Source organism: Erinaceus europaeus, chromosome 16 (genome assembly GCF_950295315.1).
Source record: "Erinaceus europaeus chromosome 16, mEriEur2.1, whole genome shotgun sequence".
Lineage (NCBI taxonomy): Eukaryota > Metazoa > Chordata > Mammalia > Eulipotyphla > Erinaceidae > Erinaceus > Erinaceus europaeus.
Genome location: NC_080177.1, coordinates 5,057,654 through 5,079,326, shown reverse-complemented (window position 1 = coordinate 5,079,326; position 21,673 = coordinate 5,057,654). Strand labels below are relative to the sequence as shown.

Here is a 21,673-nt window from a genome sequence, read left to right as displayed (position 1 = left end):
TAGGGCGAGGAGAGGGAAGGAGTGTGAAGCCGGAGGGGTGCAGACTTTATCACCCCGGAGATGGAGGGTGGTTGCTGGTTCATATGAAAACCTGGACTGGACGAACCTGGAGTAGTGACCCTGTGGGTACTCCCCTCCCTGCAGAAGCGAGGGCAGCCCCCACCGCACCCCAGCCCCCTTCATTAGTCTTTCAACAAGGATTACAGTGACTGAGCAGGCTGGGTTCCAGGAGCTGGGAATCGGGATGCAGACAGGAATGGCAGGTAAACAAAACAGTAAGCGAAGGGGAATCAGATCTGCATCGCTGGGCAAATTTATCCAGGGGACAGGAGTGCCCGATGGCTGCTCCCCACCCCCAACGAACCGAACCCCTTCTACCTTCTATCATTAGATCTAACTTCGGTTCCCCTGCGAAGTTTTGCTGCTAGAAAAATCTGGAAAGTAAATAATTAACCCGATTTGGTGTGTGTGTGTGTGGGGGGGAGGTGTTTCTCCCATTAACTGGGGGGAGTCTCGGAGCTGCTCTTTCTCCTGGGTCTGGTCAGCTGGTAAGGGGGCGGGGGAGACCCCAAGTGCAAAGTTTACAAGGGTTTAAAGGAAGCTTGTGGCAAACTCGGGGTGTGGGGGGGACCCTTCTTCTTGCGTCCCCTTTAGAAGAGACATATTGGCAGGAATCGCAGTTTCTTCACGGTCGTTATTTTCCTCTGAAGAGTACAAACTTTCAAAATCTGCGGATGGGGAGAGCGCCCCTCCCCCACCATAGTGCTGGGGGCGGGGCTGTCAGATGGGAGCTGGGGGACCCCCCCCAAGCTTCACAGCACTTTCTCATCTCCTGCGGTTCCCTGGTTTCTTTTTTGCCTCCAGGGTTATCGCTGGGGCTCCTTGCTAGCACTACGAATGCACTGCTCCTGGCGGCCATTTTATATAAATATATATACATATATGCATATATATATATATATATAGATAGATAGGACAGAGAAATTGAGAAGGGAGGGGAAGACAGAGAGGGAGAGAGAAAGATAGACACCTGCAGACCTGCTTCACTACTTATGAAGTGATCCCCCCTGTGGGTGGGGAGCCGGAGGCTAGAACCTGGATCGCTTCCGTGCTATGTGCTATTAACCCGCTGCTACTGCCCGGCCCTCCCTGGCTCCCTGCTTCCTATGTTAGCTGAGCCTCTGTGAGCCAAAGGGAGCCAGGCCGCGATCGATTGATTGATCCTCAGAATCAGTGAGGGGCTGGAAAAAAGGAGGCGCTCCCCCCCACCACGGTCTTGCCCCAGCTGACACTTATACTCACCGATCTTATATGTATTATAACAACTTTCAAAGCAGCAGGAAAGTTCCTCGTGCCTTAGGTGAATTTAGTGACTGAACACCTCCCCCTTGATTTCCTCTGGCTTCTCCAGACTATCTGGGGCTGGGATACCTGCCCACACACCACCATCCCAATCACTAGGACTAAATTGGGGTCCCAGAGCAGAAGGGTTCTATTCTAGTTAGGGAGAGAGCTTGCTGATTTTAAAAAGGGAGGATTTCCTTCCTCCCGTGTGTGTATATATATATATTTACACCTTACAAGTTGCTCTCTCATTCCGGATCCCATAAAAAGCTCAGAACTGAAGGAAATGCACAGATCGTGTGTGGTGTGTGTGTGTGTGTCCAGCTGGCACACCCTGGGCCTTTTCTTAAGTTCCTGCCCAGGGTAGAGAAGGCTAAAGGACCCCTCTCTCCCTCCCTGCCCTGTGACACACACACACACACACACACACACACACACACACCCTGTGCCCCAAGTTTCTTGGGGAACCAGACAGACTAGTTTGCTCCCCTTCTGGATAGCTCAGACCTTAAACATACGATGCCATACGTGAAGAGGGCTGGGAAAGTCTGGGGGCAGAACTGCTTCCTACAAGGGGTCATGGGCAAGGATCAGGTCAGGAAAAGCCTCCAGGAGGAAGTGGCCTTAGAGCTCAGGCGGGGCTGGAAAGGGAAGAGAGAAACACTTAGGGAGTGGTATGGAGGCTGCAGAGGCTGGGCCCCTCCCTCGGGGCTCAAGGAGGTGTGCAAACGGAGCGTAAGCTGGGGAAAGTAGAGGCTGGCAGCAGCCCTTACTAGAAGCTTCCCTGGACTGGAGACGTTCTGGGAGAACTAGAGCAAAGGTCAGATTTATTGTTACCCTCTCCACTCTCCCTCCTGGGAATCATCACCTATACTCCTTAAAAACAAACTACAACCAGGACTGCTCAGCTGTGAGAAACAGTGAAACTTGTCTCCTGCTGCGTGGTGGGTGGAGCAGGAGGGAACCATATCAAGTGAGTTAAGTCCACAGAAGAAGTGGGGTGCTCAAGGCCTAGCTCATAGGTGGGACCAAGGAAACAAAGAAAAGCCAGAGTGAAGCTTTAGCAAACTCCGGGTCCATTTCAGCAGATCCAAGGCCGCCAAAAGGGGGGGAGCAGTGTGCGGTGGGGGACCCATTGCCCTGAGGTTAAACTGCACCTTGTGAATGTAACAGACTTGTATGCCAATATTTTTTTAAAGTCAGTAAGATGATTTAAAAAATCCTAAATTATTGGCTACTTCCTACGTGGTTGCAATTCTCATATTTTCCTTGGGGGCAAGTTTTACATTCAAGAAAAAGTGTGTGTGTGTGTGTGTGTGTGTGTGTACACACCAGAGGCACTTAAAGTTTGCCCTCAAGCAGGAAACAGCTAGGATCTGAGCAACAGCACTTTCCAGAACTACTTGCTGGCACAAAAATCTCAAGACTGAAGCTGGCTCTAAGCTTCATGAAATTAAGTTTGAAAATAAAAGGCTGAGGGAGGAACCCAAAATTATACCTGGGGAGAGGTTGGCAGAGACACCCAGGTAACACCAAGCAGCAGAGCCTTGCATGGAAGGAAAGGAGTGGTGGGTGAGAAGTGGCTGGGAGCGCCCCTCCACCCCACCCTCCAGGACTACACTGCAGTGAGGTGGTGTCCTGCTCTAACCACTACTCCACCCGTCCTTGTTAATCATTTCCTGACCTTCCTTCCTCCTCTTGGCTTGTGGGCAGGATTGCCACATCAGTCTAGCCCTTCCCCTTCTGCTGGCCTCCTGGCCTGTTGCTCCTTCCCCCCTCCTCTCCCATCACGGGGCTTTTACTGGGAGCCCCCCACTTCAAGGCACTACTTGTAACAGCTCTGGAGGTCCCTCAGGCTGGGCCCTAGAGAGAGAGGTGGAGGGGCTTGGTGGTGTGTAAAGCCCACCCTGGGAGGCCTGTTCCATCCTGGTTTTACAGAGGTTAGAGATTCAGATCTAGCACTGATTAACCAGTTACAGATAGGGCTTCCCCCCACACCCCAGTAAAAAAGAAAAAAAAAAAAGAAAGAAAGGAAGGATGGGAGGCTGGTGACAGAAAAGTGGTGAAGCAGTTCATGTTTAGGGTGGGTCTTGGGTGGCTGGGGAAGGGGGTTGCTCAGTGGGTTGCTCACTTGCTTTGCCAGCCCAGGGCCCCGGCTTCCCCATCTCCTGGAAAGCCCACTCTGGCTCCTCATGAGGCTCCTCATGATTTTTCATGGCTGTACTTTACTCCTCGTGGCCTCCTACATTTCCCATTTTGTCACTGGAGCATAGTGACTGTAGCACAAAGATCACAGCTGCCCTGGACAAAAACTGTGAGCTCTCCCCAGTCTCTGTCCAAGGGAGCCCCAAATGCTGTTCAGAGTTGAATTCACGTGAGGTTTCAACCAGGGACTGCTTGGAAAAAAAAAAAATCACTGGCAAACTGAAGGTAAATCACTAAGATTTGGGTTAAAAATCCAAGTGCCAGTCTGATTGTGAAAGTGACGGAGTCATGGCAGAATATCTTTCTTTATAGTCAGCGAAGAAGTCCTCATTAAGGGAAAACAAATCTTTCGATTTTTTTTTTTTCTTAAGTTGTTCAGGTGGGACAGTGGACCGGTAGGCAGAGTTTACTCCATGACGATGCATGCTGCAGAGTGATGCTCCTCTCTCATTAATAAATGAATAAATCTTTTTTAAAAAAATTGGACAGCAGTGGTTAGAGAGGCATTAGGTGTAAGGCTCTTGTCCAGGAGAGTAAGGGTTGTTGAACAATGAGAAATTTTATATCTTTTTTTAATTTTCCCTTTTGTTGCCCTTGTTTTATTGTTGTAGTTATTATTGTTGTTGTTATTGATGTCGTTGTTGGATAGGACAGAGAGAAATGGAGAGAGGAGGGGAAGAGAGAGAGGGGGAGAGAAAGACACCTGCAGACCTGCTTCACCGCTTGCAAAGTGACCGCCCTGCAGGTGGGGAGCCAGGAGCTCAAACCCGGATCCTTAAGCCAGTCCTTGCACTTCGCGCCACCCACGTGCGCTTAACCCACTGCGCTACCTTTTTAAAAAAAATTTTGTATTTATTTACCAGCTCTGGCTTATGGTGGTGTGGGGGACTGAACCTGGGACTATTATACCTCTGGCATGAGAGTCTCTTTGCATGACCATTATGCTATCTATCCTCCACTGAGACCTCTCTCTGGTCACTGGGTTACCTTTCTAAACTTGCAGCTTTTGGGGTGTCTGTCTAAAAGCCCGACCACGTGCTAGGGGCCACGTGGTGTTAGCTTCCAGGAGCGTGGGCGCCCCGGGGGGGGGTGGAAGGGGGGGTTCCTGCCCCGCAGCACCAAGCGGCTTGATTCAGGCCACGGGTTCGGAACCTAGAACCCCATCAGACTGGCCTCTGGACCCTGCGCCGCCAGCCGGGAGACCCCGGGCCAGGAACTTGACCTCTGAACTGGTGTATAAACCGGGAGCCCTAGTGCAGTCCACTCCATGCTCTGCAGACGCCCAGATGTTCCCCGCAGTGGGGACGGACACCCCCCCCCAAGTCCACCCCAGCCCCACCCCACACACACACCCCGAGCAGGGCGAATCGTCTTTGCTTGAGAGGTCTCACGGCCCGGAGTCCCCCAAGTGGCGCCCCACCCGCCCTTCCCGGAGCCCCGGCAGCGAGCTCCGCAGTCGGGGGAAGTCGCTGGGCGGCCCCCACTTCCCTGCGGCGAGCGCCGGCCCCGCCCCCTCGGGACCAGAGGGCGTGGCTTGCGGGGGGCGTGGCCCGGAGGGGAGGGCGTGGCCTGCCCCCGGGGAAGGCGGAAGCCCGGGCTCTGGGGCTGGCCGCAGGACCCGGATGCCGGAGTTCTCCGTCCTGAGGAGCCGGGGCTCGGGAGCGGGCGGACGCGAAAACCCGGCGCCCGGAAGCCTCGGCTTTCTTTGACGCAGGGGCCGGGGACGCAGCCGCCGTCGGCCGAGCGCCGGGCGAAGAGCGAAAGGAGACGCGGCCGGAGCCGGAGCCGGAGCCGGAGCCGGAGCCGGAGCCGGAGCCGGAGCCGGGGCAGCCCCGCCGGCCTCGTGGCCATGGAGTGCCCGCACCTCAGCTCCAGCGTCTGCATCGCGCCGGACTCGGCCAAGTTCCCGCTCGGCTCGCCGTCGTCCTGGTGCTGCAGCGGTGAGTGCGGCCCCGGGCGGCCGCGCCGCTCACCCGAGGCCCCGGCTCGGCCCGGCCTGCCGTCTGAGGGGCGCGGGGCGGCGGGCGGCGCGCGGCGGCGGCGGCGGCTCCTTTGTTTCCCGCGGCCCGACGGCCGGGCGGCGGGGGACGCCGGCGAGGGGCGGGGGCGGCCGGGGGACGAGCCGGCGGGGTCCGGCCCCACGTGCGGGCGGGCGGGCGGCGTCCCCTCCGGGAGCCGGTCCCTCTGAGGGGCGCCGCTTCGTGCGCTTCCCGCTCCCCTCCCGCCGGCCGGGGACCCCCGCACCCCGCACCCCGCACCCCGCACCCCCGCGCGGCCGCCCGCAGCCTCTGCCCCCCGGGGAGGGAAGTTTGGAAACAAGCGGCGGGCGGGCGACGCCGCTCGGGAGGCGCGGCCGTGGGCGGCCGTGCGGGGCGGCCGGGAGCCTGTGGGGTCTGGAGGTGACCGTGAGGCGCCCCCGCAGTCGGCGCGCCGAGGGCTCGAGCGGTCGCGCCCCGGCTCCGGCTCCGGCTCCGGCGAGGCGGCGCGGGGTCCCCGCGAGAGCGAGCGCCCTCATTGTCTGAGGCGGCGGCGGCCGGGGCGCGCTCGGGGACTTCCTGGTCGGGCCCCTGCGCCGCCGCCGCCGCGGCCGCCGCCTTTTGTCTCCCGGCGTCGGAGCCTCCGGCCGGCGCCCAGCGGGCAGTTGCCGCGGGTGCTGAGGGGGGGCACCGGGCGAGGCGCCGGCGCGGTGACATCTGCCCCTCCCGCGGCACTTCTGACAGCTCCCCGCCGCGCGGGGGAGGCCGGCGCCACAAAGGGAAGCGGCTGCGCGCGCGCCTGTGCGGGGGGCCCGGGGGCCGATTCTTCACGGGGCCCCCAAGTTTGGGTCGGGGGGCGCCCAGGCTGCGGCTCAGTCAGGTGCACCGCGTGGCCACCGCGGCGGAAAGGCGGGTTTTGTTTTCCTCAGGAGCTCGGACCCGGCCGCGGAGGGCTCTGAGGCCGGGGCGGCGGCGGCTGGCTTTTAAATCATCTCGTCAGATGGAGAGAGAGGGAGATGGGGAGGGAGGGAGGGAGGGAGAGAGAGAGATATGGAGAGAGAGAGAGGAGAGAGAAGAGAAAAGAGAGATGGAGAGAGAGGGAGAGAGAGAGGGAGAGAGAGAGAAGAGAGATGGAGAGAGAGGGAGAGGGAGAGGGAGAAGAGAGATGGAGAGAGAGGGAGAGGGAGAGGGAGAGGGAGGGAGAGGAGCCTCGCTGCCCCTCGGCGAGGAAGCGAGTTCATTCAGGCGGCAGATACGCGGCTGAGTCGGTCGGTCCCGCCTTTTGTCAGTCAGGGAGAGATGCGGAGACTCTGTGGAACTGACCGAGCCCGAGCACTAGGCCTGAGTCGGGGTGGGGTTCTGTCTGTCTGTCCGTCCGCCCGTCCGTCCGTCCGTCCGCCCATCCGTCCGTCCGTCCAGGGGTCTGTCTGTCCTGGGCTAAGTCTGAGTCTTGCAGGAAAGTTTGCCGGGCTGCTTCTACTCATGAGCTCGGATTGGTAGAACTAATAGAGCGAGTCTCACAACTTTATGTCGTTTTGTTGTTGTTGTTGTTGTTGTGTTTAAATTCCTCCTCCTCTCTGTCCGCGTTGTGCGGACCCGCGCGCGGACGCCCTCTATATTGGTCACTGTGCCGAGCTCTGTGCCGATCCTGTTCCTGCCTGCCTGCCTGCTGGCGTAGTGATGAACTGAGCGAATCTGTGAGCAGATTCCCAGTGCGGGAGCGAGCCGGGTGCCTGCCGGTCTTCTCCAGCATGCGGCACTTTTTTTTTTTTTTTTTTTGAGGAACCGAAAGGCTAGACTGGGTTAAATAATGCCGTGACTGGGGGCTGAGTCTGAGCACTTATTCTTATCAATAAGATGTTCTTATTAGGGAACAACGACAACAGATCCCCGTTTTTTTGGCACGGGTACAATTAAAAGTAATGCTCTTGCCTTGTTTTCTTTGAGAGCTTGCAATTTCAACACAGGGAGGCAGCCTCATCGAAGCCTCATAGCAGCCAAGCGAATTGCAAAAGACCAGCTTCCTAGGCCGCGTTAGCTAGCACCACAGCCCTGGACAAGTACTTCTCTTTCCTCCAGTCATCAGGTCCCTTTATCATCTGTGAGAAAGGGTAATGATTCGTATTTACATCACAGGTTCAATCGTTCTTGCTTGTTAGGATGGCTAGGAGATTTGTGAAAATGTGCAGAGAAATTGGTGGTTTAGCATCCATATAAAGACTGGCTGTTTAAATGTCCAAAGCCCCTTGAATAGGGCCTGGGGCAGACTGGCTTTATGTTGAATTATGCTTTGCAAGGAGATAGATATATTACTCAATAAGCTTATGAAGGTAAGGAGTAATTATACCTCAGAATTAACTTGAGCTTCTTATCTATGGAAGGCACTGTGTTAGGTTATGTAATTGTGTTTGTAACACAGCAGTTTTCAAACTGTGTTCTGAGGACCCTTTTACACTCTTAATTGTACCCAAAAGAGCCTGTTGATATTTACTAGAAATTAAAACCATTTAAAATGTTAAATAACTTACACATAGCAATAATGCATTTACTACCTGTAGACAAATAATTATGCAAAATAAGTATACTTTCAAAAATAAATTTATTAGGAAGAACATCATTCTTTTTCATTCTAGCAACTCCTGCCTGGTTTAAGAAGACAGCTATATTTTCATGTCTGTCCGTGCATGTTCTCTCTTGAGATTTTGCAGCCTCTGGAAAACTCCACTGCTTGCTTATGCAGGATAAACAATAAAAGTAACAGCTTAATGTTATTTATGAAAATAGTTTGACCTCTGGTAGCTCCCTGAAAGGGTTTTGGGAATTCTCAGGGGCTCTAGAGCACCACTTTGAGAACCCACTGGCACAACAATGGTAACAATTAAGGATACCTGCTGTTAGCAAATAGCTTTAAAATATTAGAGAACTCTTCAAGGCTTTAGGCTAGCAACTTTTGTGTCTTTGTGGAAACCAGCAGAGTTGATGGGCACTCCCTTGCTCTCAAGAGTCTCATCCGTGCTATGGCTTATGGTAAATGTTGAAAATGGTGAGCATGTAATAAAGTGAAAAAGCTAGTGTATGTCTGGTCTTTGCCAGGGTGTTCGAGTTTGAAATGGAAAGTTTTAAGACAAAAACTAGGACATTCTTTCAGATTCTCGGTATGTGTTAGATGTCATTTTCAGAAGCTAGAGGCTGGGGCTTCTCTTATTTTTGCAGGTGAAAGAGTTAAACGTGGCAGAACTTTTTAGATGCCCTAAAGGGAGCAGGGCGCTAGTGCAGCGGTTGCAGCAGGTGGCGCAAAGTGCAAGGACCGGCTTAAAGATCCCGGTTCGAGCCTCCGGCTCCCCACCTGCAGGAGAGTCCCTTCACAGGCGGTGAAGCAGGTCTGCAGGTGTCTGTCTTTCTCTCCCCTTCTCTGTCTTCCCCTCCTCTCTCCGTTTCTCTCTGTCCTATCCAACAACGATGACATCAACAACAACAGCATTAATAACTACAACAATAAAACAAGGGCAACAAAAGGGAATAAATAAATATTTTTTAAAAAAGAAGATGCCCTAAACACCACCCTTTTGTAACTAAGGACAGATGAAGACCAAGCATTTGAGCTCCAGCAGTTAAATAGCCAGTTAAATTTGAGATATTTTAATAGGCAGGACAAATTTTCCCTGATGAATTCTTCAGAGTCGAGAGTGCCCTATTTAAATTTCCAGTACACACTTGCCTTCACCTTACCCAGAAACAGTAGGTATCGAGCAAATAAATCTGCAGTTTGGGTTGGATATTGCCAGTCTCCCCCCCCCCCCAAAAAAAAGGATACACTTAGTAGGATGTGGTATTAATTATTTTGATTTCTTGCCATTGGTAATAGATTTGTGATAAAGGTGTGAAATCACCTTGATGGAGTGCTGAATAATTTTGTCTACTCTCACAAGATTCTTGCATGCTTTAGACTACATTTTAGATTGCCACTTGTTCTTTGTTAGGCAAAATGCATTTGCCACTTTCTAGTAACGCCCTGTGAACTATTAAGCACCTATCTTGTTAGAATCTCAGCAAATACATGCTTAATGAAGGAGGGAACTTTCCTCTATTGAAGTTGTGGTGGGAAGGGTCTTTAACTTTGTGTTGAAAATAAATGCAGATTAAGAAAGCTCTTCCTCCAGTCTTTGTCCTGTTCTCCACCCCCACCATTTCTTGTCTGGAAAGTAAACTGGATTTTGAGCTGATGACTGACTGCAGTGTTTGGTCCCACAAGGAATTTGTATTCTTTTGATGTTCTTTGTTTATGGATGGACAGGTGGATGTTTTATTAGTAAATGTGGATAGCACGGTTAAAAATCACTGGACAAGTAGTGATTTTTTAACATTTCTTTCGATGATTACCATTTGATTTTTGTCTTTTTGAAAAATTTGGAAGTTTTGGTGCTATTTGTAAAGTTAAATCTAAAGCAATTATTTTTAGTCTTTTTGGCAGTATTCCATTCTGCCTTTTCCCCCAGCCTTGCTGCAGCCTCAGTGTGTTTTCAGTCTCTTGGTATGTGGAAGACCTGGAATTTTGAATGTGTTCTTGGGTATTTGAAAAGGTCGTGGTGTAGAGAATTGAGCCTAACGTTTTGCCAATGTGAATAAGTTTTGACCCATTGACTAGAATTCATTTTCCAAGTACTAGTATTCCTAGTAATGCACTATGTGTATGTAGTAGTGTATTTTTCATGACTTAAGCAGGAGGAAGGATAGGGCTGAGGGGAAGAGTTTCGCCCTCCCCCCCCCTTTTAATCAAAGAATACTGCTCAGTTCTGGCTTATAGTGGTGCTGGCTGGGGATTGAACCTGGCATTCCCTCTCAGCCATGACAATCTAGTTTGTAAACCTCTGTACTATCTCCATGGCCTGAGAATTTGAATTTTTGTTTTGATTTCCCGTTATTTATTCTCAAAATAACTTCTCATCCTTTGCTTTTACAACATTAGCCCTAGGCTCTTATAATAGCCTACATTTTCCTCCTTGAGATTTGTGCAATTTCCTTTTTTACTGGAATATAATAGATTAATTCTGAACCCTTCAAGTTAGATTTAGAAATATATTTTAAAGTATTTGTAGTCCAGTAAGTAGATGAATAGTAATTTATTTTAATTTAAAATTTTTGTTTTAAACTTCAGTTTAGTCCCCCTGCCATCAAGGAGTTACTTTACATACACATACATACTTTACATACACATACACCCCCCCACGTGCTTTCTTTCTTTCTGAGCATTTTCCCTCTTTTTGAGCTACTTTACATGTTTTCCTCACTGGAAAAAAAAATTTGCTCCTCTTTGATTAAGCTGTAGTTTCTGACATATCTACCTACCTACAAGTTTTTTGTTTAGGTACCAGAATAGACTTGGGTTGGTAGTTTATCAGCATCTGAAATTGAAAATATGTATTCATTAATGTGTTTTAAATGTGAGAGCTACTGTATTCTGAGTCTTTTAATAGAGCTTTCCTAGACAGATGGCTTAGAAGGAAGCCCTTTGATAAAGTCTCTGCGGGGGGCTTGTGCTCTTTGGAGGGTGTATTTGTGAGGAAGCTTACCTTGACTGAAAGTGTAGAATGCTGAGAAGAGAGCATTAAAGCAGTGACAGCTTGCTCATTTTACCTAGGGTTGTTTCGTGCCAAAGATTTCTCAAGACCCACTTAGTTTTGTAGTAGTCTGTAGCTGTCTTGAAATGGAATTTACTGAAAAATTGTCCATTGTGATTGTCTCCTGAAGTCTTTTTGTGATAGTTCAGTGAAGATTGGCTTAGAAACTTGTAAATAGGGATAATCTTTTCACTGCTGTTAAGTCTGCAGATGTTAGTATCTGTAGTAATTCCAGATGTTTCCTCATTTATTAGGAGTAGGAGGACTGAGAGCAACATAAAGTAACTTCAAAGTGGTTTGCTAGCATTTAATCTTGACTAATTTAATTAACTACCCATCCTTGTAGTTTTTCCTGTTTTATAGATTGTGAAATCAGACAAAGATTAAGAAAGTTGCTTAAGATGCTTGGTGGTATTAGAAATAGCCCAAAGTTGAAATCCAAATATCATTCAAACCATACTTTTAGTTTGCCTTTATAAAACATGTCTTTATTTTGTCTTTCAGTAACTTATGCTTGATCATTTAAAGGATTTAAAGTGTTTGGAAACATATTTGAAATAATTCCTTTGAAGATACTTGACATGGAAATGTGTTTTAAATTAATAAAGTTGCACATTTCAAAAATAATTTTTTTAAAATTCTGTCTTTAATTTAGCCCCTTTTCCCATTAATTGATTAAAGTACAGGCAAGTTGGACCAGGAGTGGTAATACAATTACATTTGGAAGGAAACAACTTTTTAAGGACTGATTTATTAGTGAGAGAGAAGAAAGGGTACACACAACTCTGCTCAATCTCTAGGTTGGGGTAGAATCTAGGATCTCTAGATCACTCTTGTCCTGAAGCTCCCTTTCCAGCTACAACTTTATTTTTTACTTTTCTTGGTATCTTTGTTACAGTTAAGATTTTTTTGTTTTTTTGTTATTGTAGTAGACTGAAATCCACATTATTTAGTTCAGGTAGAGTAAGCCAATCTTTCTAGCATAGCTCTGAAAAAATGCAGTTGGCTCTCTTCTTTTTTTCCTTGATATTTATTCATTAATGGAGCAAAAGAGAACCAGGGTATCACTTTAGCACATGTGATGCCAGGGACCAAACTCAGGAACCTCATTTTTGAAAGCCCACCATCTCACCTACTGTACCACTCCAACCCTCAGCCCAGGACTGCTCCTTTTTGTTTGTTCGTTTGTGTTGCCCCCTTCCATTTTTCATTTCGTTCTTGGTGGAAGAGAATCTTCTTGGAGGTGATTTGTGGGTTGGGAAGAGAACAGGATTCTTGAATGACAGATTTTTTTTTTCCTAGTTATTAGGAGGATTAATGGTTTTCTGTCAACAGTAAAATACAGTAGTTGGTACATATGTAACATTTCTCAGTTTTCCACTTAACATTCTAACCCCCCAGCTAGTCAGATTACAGAATTTTGCTATCACTCAGGTTACTTAATGTTAGTTTTTAGGCACTGTACTCTGCTGATTTCATTTATATTGTATTGTAAGCTTTTTCAATTGTATTTCTTCTAAAAGTTAATTATAGTCTTTAGGCTGCAGAGCTTAAGACAGATTTCCTTCTATGGTTCAGGAGGTGGCGCAGTGGATAAGTCGGACCTCAAGCTTGAGGTCCTCAGTTCAATCCCCGGTAGCACGTGTACCAGAGTGATGCCTGGTCTTTCTCTCTCCTCCTATGTTTCTCATTAATAAATAAATAGATAAAATCTTAAAAAAAAAAAACAGATTTCCTTCTAAGAGACACTGAAAAAGTAGATTATCTGTGTATAAAATGCAAATAAGCTTGGGCAATTATGAAAACTAATGTTGACATTCAACCTGGACACTGTAAAGTGAAGCCTATAGTGTTTATGTTAGATAAATGCTTTGTGATTAATAAATGCTAGTTAATTAAACTTTACAAAACTCTTTTGAGGAGGGAATTGAGAATTTATTTTTAGGGTGAGCCAGCTTGTATCTTTGAACAGAGATGATAACAAATTAGATTTTATCTGAAGACTTTGTACTCTGTTATGATTGAATAGCTATATCATGAATTGTTTTCCATTTTAAGTAGATGTTCTGGCTTGATATATTTTTTTCTTTGTACTGGCTGAGTTTAAAACAGTCTTATAACAGCCCTCTTGCTTATTAATCCTTGACCCAACCTGAAGACTTAATTTTATGGGCTGTTCTTGTACTATCGTCACCAGAAGAACTGTCTGGCAGCTAGCTGTCATATTCCTGCAGGTTTAATTTAACTGATTACAAAACAATATACTATAGTTTCCTTTTTCTTTTTTTCCCCTCCAGGGTTTATTGCTGGAGCTCATGCCTGTACTGTGAATCCACAGCTCCTGGAGGCCATCTCCCCCCCTTTTTTTTTTCTTTGCTGCCCTTGTTATTGTTGCCCTTGTTGTTGCTATTATTGGAAAAAGGGCTAGAAAGCTGGATCAGGGAAGAGAGTAGTTCCCAAATATGGGGAAAATGTATAAATATTGTTGACTAATATTTTTTCTTTTAAGTTTTATTTATTTGTTCATGAGAAATGATAGGAGAGAGAAAGAACCAGACATCACTCTGGCACATGTGCTGTGGGGGATTGAACTTGGGACCTCATGCTTGAGAGTCCAAAGCCTTATCCACTGAGCCACCTCCTGGACTGAACCTGGGACTTTGGAGCCTCAGGCATGAGAGTCTCTTTGTTTAATTATTCTGTCTACCCCCTCCCCGACATACTTATAGTTTTAACTTCTTTAAATCTTTGTCATTACAGAACATTCTTGGGGCAGCCAGTTTTTCTACTTTCATTCCTTTTCTGTCTCTCTTCCTTCTTCCCTCCATTCTTCCATCTCTTCCCCTCCCCTCCCCTTCCTCTGGCATCCCCTCCCCTCCCCCTCCCCCTGCTCAGCTCTATTAGTGCTGCCAAGGATTGAACTTGGGACCTCTCAGATGCAAGTCCTTTGCTCAGCCACTGATTATCTCCCCACCTTTGCTTCTTTCAAAAAATACATGGTTGTCCATTCATTTTGAAGTTGCACAATATTGGGGATGGTAGTATTTTGATTATGGTTGTTGAAGATCTTGCTGAAATTTCTAGGAAACAAGTTTTTTTAAATTTTATTTTAAGCTTTTATTTATTGGATAGAGACAGCCAGAAATCGAGAGGGAGGGGGTGATAGGGAGAGAGACAGAGAGACACCTGCAGCACAGCTTCACCACTTGCAAAGCTTTCCCCCTGCTAGTGGGGGCCGGGGGGCTCGATCCTGGGTCCTTGCACATTGTAACATGTGCGCTCAACCAGGTGTGCCACCACCCGGCCCCTGGAAACAAAATTTTTTTGCAGTAGAATTTTTTGAAATTATATTATTCATTTAAAAAAATTTTTTTAATTATCTTTATTTATTTATTTATTTATTGGATAGAGACAGCCAGAAATCGAGAGGGAAGGGAGGACAGAGAGGAGGAGAGACAGAGAGACACCTGCAGCACTGCTTCACCGCTCGCGAAGTTTTCCCCTGTAGTTGGGGACCAGAGACTTGGAACCTGGGTCCTTGCGCATTGTAACATGTGTGCTCAACCAGGTGCGCCACCACCCGGCCCTGTTTTTTATTTGTTATTGAATCTGTAAGTGGAGAGAGGAGGAGGAGGTAGAGGGGAAAAGAGAGAGAGAGAGAGAGAGAGAGAGAGAGAGAGAGAGACCTGCAACATTACTTCACCATTTGTGAAACCTCCCCCTGTGGTTGGGGACCAGTGGCTTGAACCTGGGCCCTTGCATACTGTAATGTGTGTGGTTAACCAGGTGGACTGACCCCACAATAGAATGTTTTACTGGGATAATTGATAGCATATTAGAGAAATGTTCTAATGTAATATCCGACACTTAAAACTTCCATGTAAGTTAGAATCCAAGGATTAGCCCATTAATGATTGATTTTTTTTTCTTTTTTATTATCTTGTTGGATAGAGACAGCCAGAATCAAGAGAGAATGTAGTGATAGGGAGAGAGACAGACAGCTGCAACACTGCTTCACCACTCGAAAAGCTTTCTCCTTGCAAGTGGGGACTAGGGGGTTGAACCTGAGTCCTTACACATTGTAACATGTACACTCAACCAGCTGCGCCACCACCCAGACCCTTAATGATTGATTTTTTTTTTTTAGTGTAAAATATGCTTTGACTTAATAGAGGACTACTTTCATTTACATCTGAACTATTTTGAATATTAATAATTTATTTACTTACTTATTTAAATCCAGAGCACTGAGCAGCTGTGGTTTATGGTAGTGCATGCGATTGAACCAGGGACTTCAGAACTTCAGGCATGAACGTCTCTTTGTATAACCATTATACTATCTACTCCCACCTAATAGGAACTTAAAAAGTTTTATTGGGAGTCAAGCATAGCACAGCAGGTTAGGCACACATTGCTTGAAGCGTAAGAACCAGCATAAGGATCCTGGTTTGAGACCCTGGTTCTCCACCTGCAGGGGAGTCGCTTCACAGGTGGTGAAGCAGGTCTGCAGGTGTCTGTCTTTCTCTCCCCCTCTGTCTTCCCCTCCTCTCTCCATTTCTCTCTGTCCTATCCAACAACGATGACATCACTAACAACAGCAAAAACTACAACAATAAAACAAAGGCAACAAAAGAATAAAGAAAAAACATTAAAAAAAAAAAGAGTTTTATTATGAGAGGGAAGAGAGTGGACCAGAGCTATCACTGTGGGATATTGGTGGTTGAACTCTAGACCTCACACTTAAGAGGCCAACACTTTATTCACAGTGCTACCACTCAGGCCCCCATTGAAGAAATTGCTGTCAAGATCTAAGAACTCAGGCTTCACCCAATATATAGGAAGTAGCTAGCAGAACTCAGTAGTCATACCATGAAAATTAAACTCAGAATTAAAAGTGTCAGCTTCATTTTAGTTATTCCAGGTATTTTGTTTGGTATAGTCTTTTAAGTGTCTTATTTAAACATTTCTAGCTTTTTTCCCTTTTGAATAATTGAGACTTTGGAGACACCATAAGCCATATTTTTAAATTGTGCCTATTGGTTGTAAAAAAAAAAAAAAAGAAAAGAAAGAAATTCAAACTCTTGATTTTTTTAAATTGTTGTAGTTATTGTTGTTATTGATGTCGTCATTGTTGGATAGGACAGAGAGAAATGGAGAGAGGAGGGCAAGAAAGAGGGGGAGGGAAGATAGACACCTGCAGACCCACTTCACTGCCTGTAAAGCGACTCCCCTGCAGGCGGGGAGCCAGGGGCTGGAAGCTGGATCCTTTCACGGTCCTTGCGCTTTGCGCCACCTGCGATTAACCTGCTGCGCTACCGCCAGACTCCCTAAACTCTTGATTTTTGTTAAATGATTAGAACAGCTATTGAAGTGTCTAGGTCCTGTTTTTTGGAACTAGTTATTTAAACTATGTTAAGCATAGTTTATGCCCAGTGTATACTTTTTTCTTTCCATTTCTTCATTTACAGACCCATTGAATTTGAAAGTAATGAAATTTTTTCTGGCATTGCGCTAGTCTTTATGACCACAAGAAACTAGGAACAGAGTTGTATAATATAGATAGATATTAGGGTCAGGGCAGTGGCACACGTGTTTCAGTGTACAAGTATTTAAAATATAGGTATTAAAAAAATAAAATAAAATAAAATATAGGTATTAAACCTAATGTTTCCGTGAAAATCTTTGATGTTAAGAGATCCTTAAGCCTCTTCTTTATTTTTGTAGTGGGTGCTTCCTTTAAAATACATAAGTCTATATGAATTTATGTGTATATAAACCTTATATTGCACACAGTAACTGTTTAGAAATAATAATAATAGTTTTATGGCATTTACATTATGGCTTGATTAATTTATTTTGAAGATCACACTACTGTTTAGTTATGGATTTACTTAGGCTGTTGGCAAAAGTATGGAATTATATCAGTTTTTGCTACATTAAATAAATGGAATATTGGATGTAAGATTTTTTTTTTCCCCCTCAAGTGACTCATGCCTTTTATGTTCTTTCTGTACAGAAGCAGTTTCATGGGGAAGGTTATTTTTGAGACAGTATAAACTCCTGATAATTTTTTGTAGTTATTTGTATTTGACCTTCCAAAGGCAAATGTGACCCATTTTGACTCTGATTGAATAATTTGCTTTAGCATTTCGATCTTTTTTCCCCACTACACTTTGCCTTCATTTGGAGGTAGGGCTCAATTCCCAGTATTAAGCTGAATACTGCTAGGGACAAGATAATAGCTTCAGTAGGTATTTTTCACCAAAATAATTCTGATTTGTGGTAGAGTAAATAACAACAGATTTTTTTAATAAAGTGCAGTATAATTTTGAGACTGTGTAGTTTCACAATATATCCTTTCCATATGCTGTTTTCATTTGGTGTTGCAAACTGACTTCAGAAATCCATTTCAAAATTGATGCTTGAGCCAGTGAGGGGACCAGCCTTCTGGATCAGAATTTGCCTCTGTGTGGGAAGTCAGCAGGACCAGATGTCCTCTTTTCTGGCTCTGTAGGGGCCTGGATCTGTGAATATATAGATGACAAATTTTGGCCAGCTTCGAAATTATATTCTCTATCAGAGGAAATACAGCATTAGCTCTGCTGTTAGCCTTGCAGTATTACTATAGGGAATTCAGTAAGTACCTGGCCCAGAACGAGAAGCTGCTATTGTAATTATTATGCCATGTAATAGATTCAAGGATTTTTCTTTAGGGTAGTAACATTAGTGTGGGCAGTTACATGAATTGATATGATCGTTGTATCAAATTATGTTTCCTAAAACCCTTCTCTTTTATGCTGTTTACAGATGAGTTTACATTTTCAAAATGTAATGCTTATACATACCTAAGTCATTGAATCAGAAGGTTAAAAATAGAAAAACAGTCATCTGCCTCTCTACTCTCAGCTCTGCTGTCCACAACCACTTTAAACTGTTTAGCTTTCTCTCATAGTTACCTGCATGCTTCTAAGTAATACCATGTTATATCGTTAAAATTTTTTAAAAATTATTTTTCTTTATTAGAGACAGTCAGAAATCATGAGGGAAGAGGAGATAGAGAGGAAGGGAGACAACTGCAGACCTGCTTCATAACTTGTGAAGCTTTTCCTCTGCAGGTGAGGACTGGGGACTTGAAACCAGGTCCTTGTGCATTATAACATGTGCCCTCAACCAGGTGTGCTATCATCTGGCCCTCAGTGTTACATCTTTAACAGTTTCAGGCATTGTCTCTTGACTTCTTGCTATAGTAAACGAGCATGTTAGTGTTTATACCAACCTCCTGTTTGCATAGGTAATTAGATTACAGGCCTTGGTTAGCACAGTGATTGTTTTTACTTCCTTTACAGCATTTTATTTTTCCTTGACTTAAATTTCTCATAGAAAAATTACTTAGGGGCGGCCAGACAGTGGTACACCAGGTTAAGCGCACATAGTACAAAGTGCAAGAACCTATGCAAGGATCCTGGTTTGAGCCTCTGGTTCCCCACTTGCAGGAGGGTCACTTTACAAGCGGTGAAGCAGATCAGCAGGTGTCTCTCTGTCTGTCTCTTTACCTCCTCTCCTCTCTCAGTTTCTCTCATATCCAGTAAAATGAAAAAATGGCCTCCAGGAGCAGGGGATTTATAGTGCGCGCACTGAGCCCTGGCAATAACCCTGAAGACAGTAAACAAACAAATATTCAAAGAATTTTAAGAAAAAGTATTAAAAAAGAAAAATTACCAAAAAAGGGAAAATTACTTAGATTAGTTTCTATATATTTCCCTCCCAAATATAATCTCTTACTGTTATTATTATTTCTGACTATTTCTTTCCCAGAGCACACTTGTTCCTGTTTGAACTGATTGTTTTCTTGGCCTAGTGGGCAGTTTGTGACTCCCTAACCATCTGTGTTCTGGTATTAGGTTCCGTATTTTTCTCTTGGTTTATTGAACTGTTTTGCTGAAGTACATCACCTAGTGGGCCAGGAAGATGGCTTAATGACTTTTATGCCTGAGGCTTGGGGGGCCCTGGGTTCTATCCACGGCACTTTAGTCAGCTGGAGTTGAGTTGAGAACTATGCTCTGGTAAGGAAGGGAAAAGAAGTGCACACCTATCTCTTTTCTCACAGGCAAAATTTTGATCCTGTGCAAGACTAGCAAAACTTTTTTTTAAAATTTTCTTTTATATTTTAGTTATTTTCCCATTTGTTGCCCTTGTTGTTTTCTATTGTTGTTGTAGTTATTGATGTCATCGTTGTTAGATAGGACAGAGAGAAATGTAGAGAGGAAGGGAAGACAGAGAAGGGGAGAGAAAGACAGACACCTGCAGACCTGCTTCACCACCTGTGAAGGGACTCCCCTGCAGGTGGGGAGTCGGGGCTTGGATGGGATCCTTCTGCAGGTCCCTGTGCTTTGCGCCACATGCGCTTAACCCACTGTGCTACCGCCTGACTCCCTAACAAAACTTTTGTTCTACCTTTATGGTTGTTTGTCAGACTATAGAATAATAGCTAGAACATAATTTTTTCATGTGACTATAAGTGTTGTTCCTTTGTTTCTGGCTTTCAGTATTGCTGTGAGAAATCTTATACCTGTTGCCTTCATAGATGACTTTTCTTGCTTATTTTAAAGTATTAGGATATTCTTTTTATTCTTAGTGATCTGAAATTTCAAAATCAAGTGCCTTGGCATATGTAGCCTTTTTTCTTACTGTGAAAGGACCTTTCCACCTGGACCTTGTGGACTCCTTTTCCTTTACATTTTTTTTTTTTGCCACCAAAGTTATCACTGGGGAGTCGGGCTGTAGCGCAGCAGGTTAAGCGCAGGTGGCGCAAAGCACAAGGACCGGCATAAGGATCCCGGTTCGAACCCCGGCTCCCCACCTGCAGGGGAGTCGCTTCACAGGCGGTGAAGCAGGTCTGCAGGTGTCTATCTTTCTCTCCTCCTCTCTGTCTTCCCCTCCTCTCTCCATTTCTCTCTGTCCTATCCAACAACAACAACAATAATAACTACAACAATAAAACAACAAGGGCAACAAAAGGGAATAAATAAATAAAATAAATATTAAAAAAAAAAGTTATCACTGGGGCTCAGTGTCTGCACTATGAATCCACTGCTCCTGGATGCCGTTTTTTCCCATTTTGTTGCCCTTGTTGTCACCCTTGTTGTTGTCATCATTATTATTGTTGTCATTGCTGTTGTTGTTGGATAGGACAGAGAGAAAGTGAGAGAGGAGGGGAAGATAGAGAGGGGGACAGACACCTGCAGACGTGCTTCACCACAGGTGAAGCGACCTCCCTGCAGGTGGGGAGCCAGGGGCTCAAACTGGGATCCTTGCGCCATGTGCCCGATCTCCCTTTTCCTTTACTTTTATCTTCTGATTTGTGTTACTTGCTTTTCTCCAGCTCTATTAATTGAATGTTAAATTTCCCGAGTATAACTTGTACTTTTTTTTTACTTGTTTGCTCTTTGGTTCTAGGTTATGAGGTATTTCCTTATTTTGTTACATATTTTTTATCCTGTCCTCTATTTTTTGAGGTTGGTGGGTGGTGGTGGGTAGCCTCTTGCCACCAACCCCACTGCCCCGGGCTTAACTTTAGTCTGTACCTGCCGGGCCCGTGTCCCACTTCAGACTTCTCTGTTAATTCTGTGTATGTATGTGTGCCTATAGTTTCTGGGGCTTGTTGCTGGCACTACGAATCCACTGCTTCTATCCACCACTTTTGGTATATGCCCTTGTTTTTTATTGTTGTTGTAATTATTATTGTTGTTGTTATTGATGTTCTCATTGTTAGATAGGACAGAGAGAAACCAAGAGAGGAGGGGAAGACAGAGGGGGAGAGAAGATAGACACCTGTAGACTTGCTTTACCGCCTGTGAAGCGACTCCCTTGTAGGTGGGGAGCTGGGGTCTCGAACTGGGATCCTTGTGCTGGTCCTTGAGCTTTGTGCCACGTGCGCTTAACCTGCTGTGTTACCACCTGACTCCTTGGGCATCATATTTTTAATTAACACATTTTCTTCATTTTTTTTGACCACTGCGTTTCATACATCCTGTTGTGTTTTTTAGTGCCTTCTCCTTGATTTAGAGTATATGTTTGTTTTGAAATTTTTCAGACTCCCTGAATGCTCAAGGTTCCTCTTTTTTTCCCTTGCTTTTAATGTTTTTTTTTTTTTTTTGCTTTTTAACCAGAGCACTACTTAGCTCAGCTCTGGCTTATGGTGGTTCTGGGGCCTGAATCTGGAACTTCAGAACTTCAGGAATAAAAATGTTTTGTGTAACCATTATGCTATCTCCCCAAGCCCTTATTTTCTTCTTATCTATTTTTTTTTGCCTCCAGGGTTACCACTGGGGCTCAATGCCTGCACTATGAATCCACTGCTCCTGAAGGCTATTTTTCCCCTTTTTGTTACCCTTTTTTATCGTTGTTGTTGTTATTGATGCCGTTGTTGTTGGATAGGACGGAGAGAAATGGAGAGAGGAGGGGAAGACAGGAAAGAGACACCTGCAGACCTGCTTCACCGCTTGTGAAGTGACAGCCCCACCCCCCCCT

At 45.6% G+C, this 21,673-nt stretch overlaps 1 protein-coding gene across 4 annotated transcripts in view; it reads left to right on the top strand.

Annotated features, from left to right (window-relative positions):
* Positions 1-229: 229 nt before the first annotated feature.
* The window catches only part of USP3 (ubiquitin specific peptidase 3), an 86,476-nt gene continuing 65,032 nt past the window's right edge, over positions 230-21,673 (top strand). Inside the window, exon 1 of one of the 4 annotated variants that reach the window (XM_060174333.1) lies at positions 230-263. In XM_060174333.1, the coding sequence (XP_060030316.1) occupies positions 245-263 (19 nt within the window). In that variant the 5' untranslated portion in view covers positions 230-244. Of the gene's footprint in view, positions 264-5,134; positions 5,490-21,673 lie in introns of those variants that run through there. The other 3 variants (XM_060174335.1, XM_007533997.3, XM_060174334.1) reach the window with 3 other exon arrangements.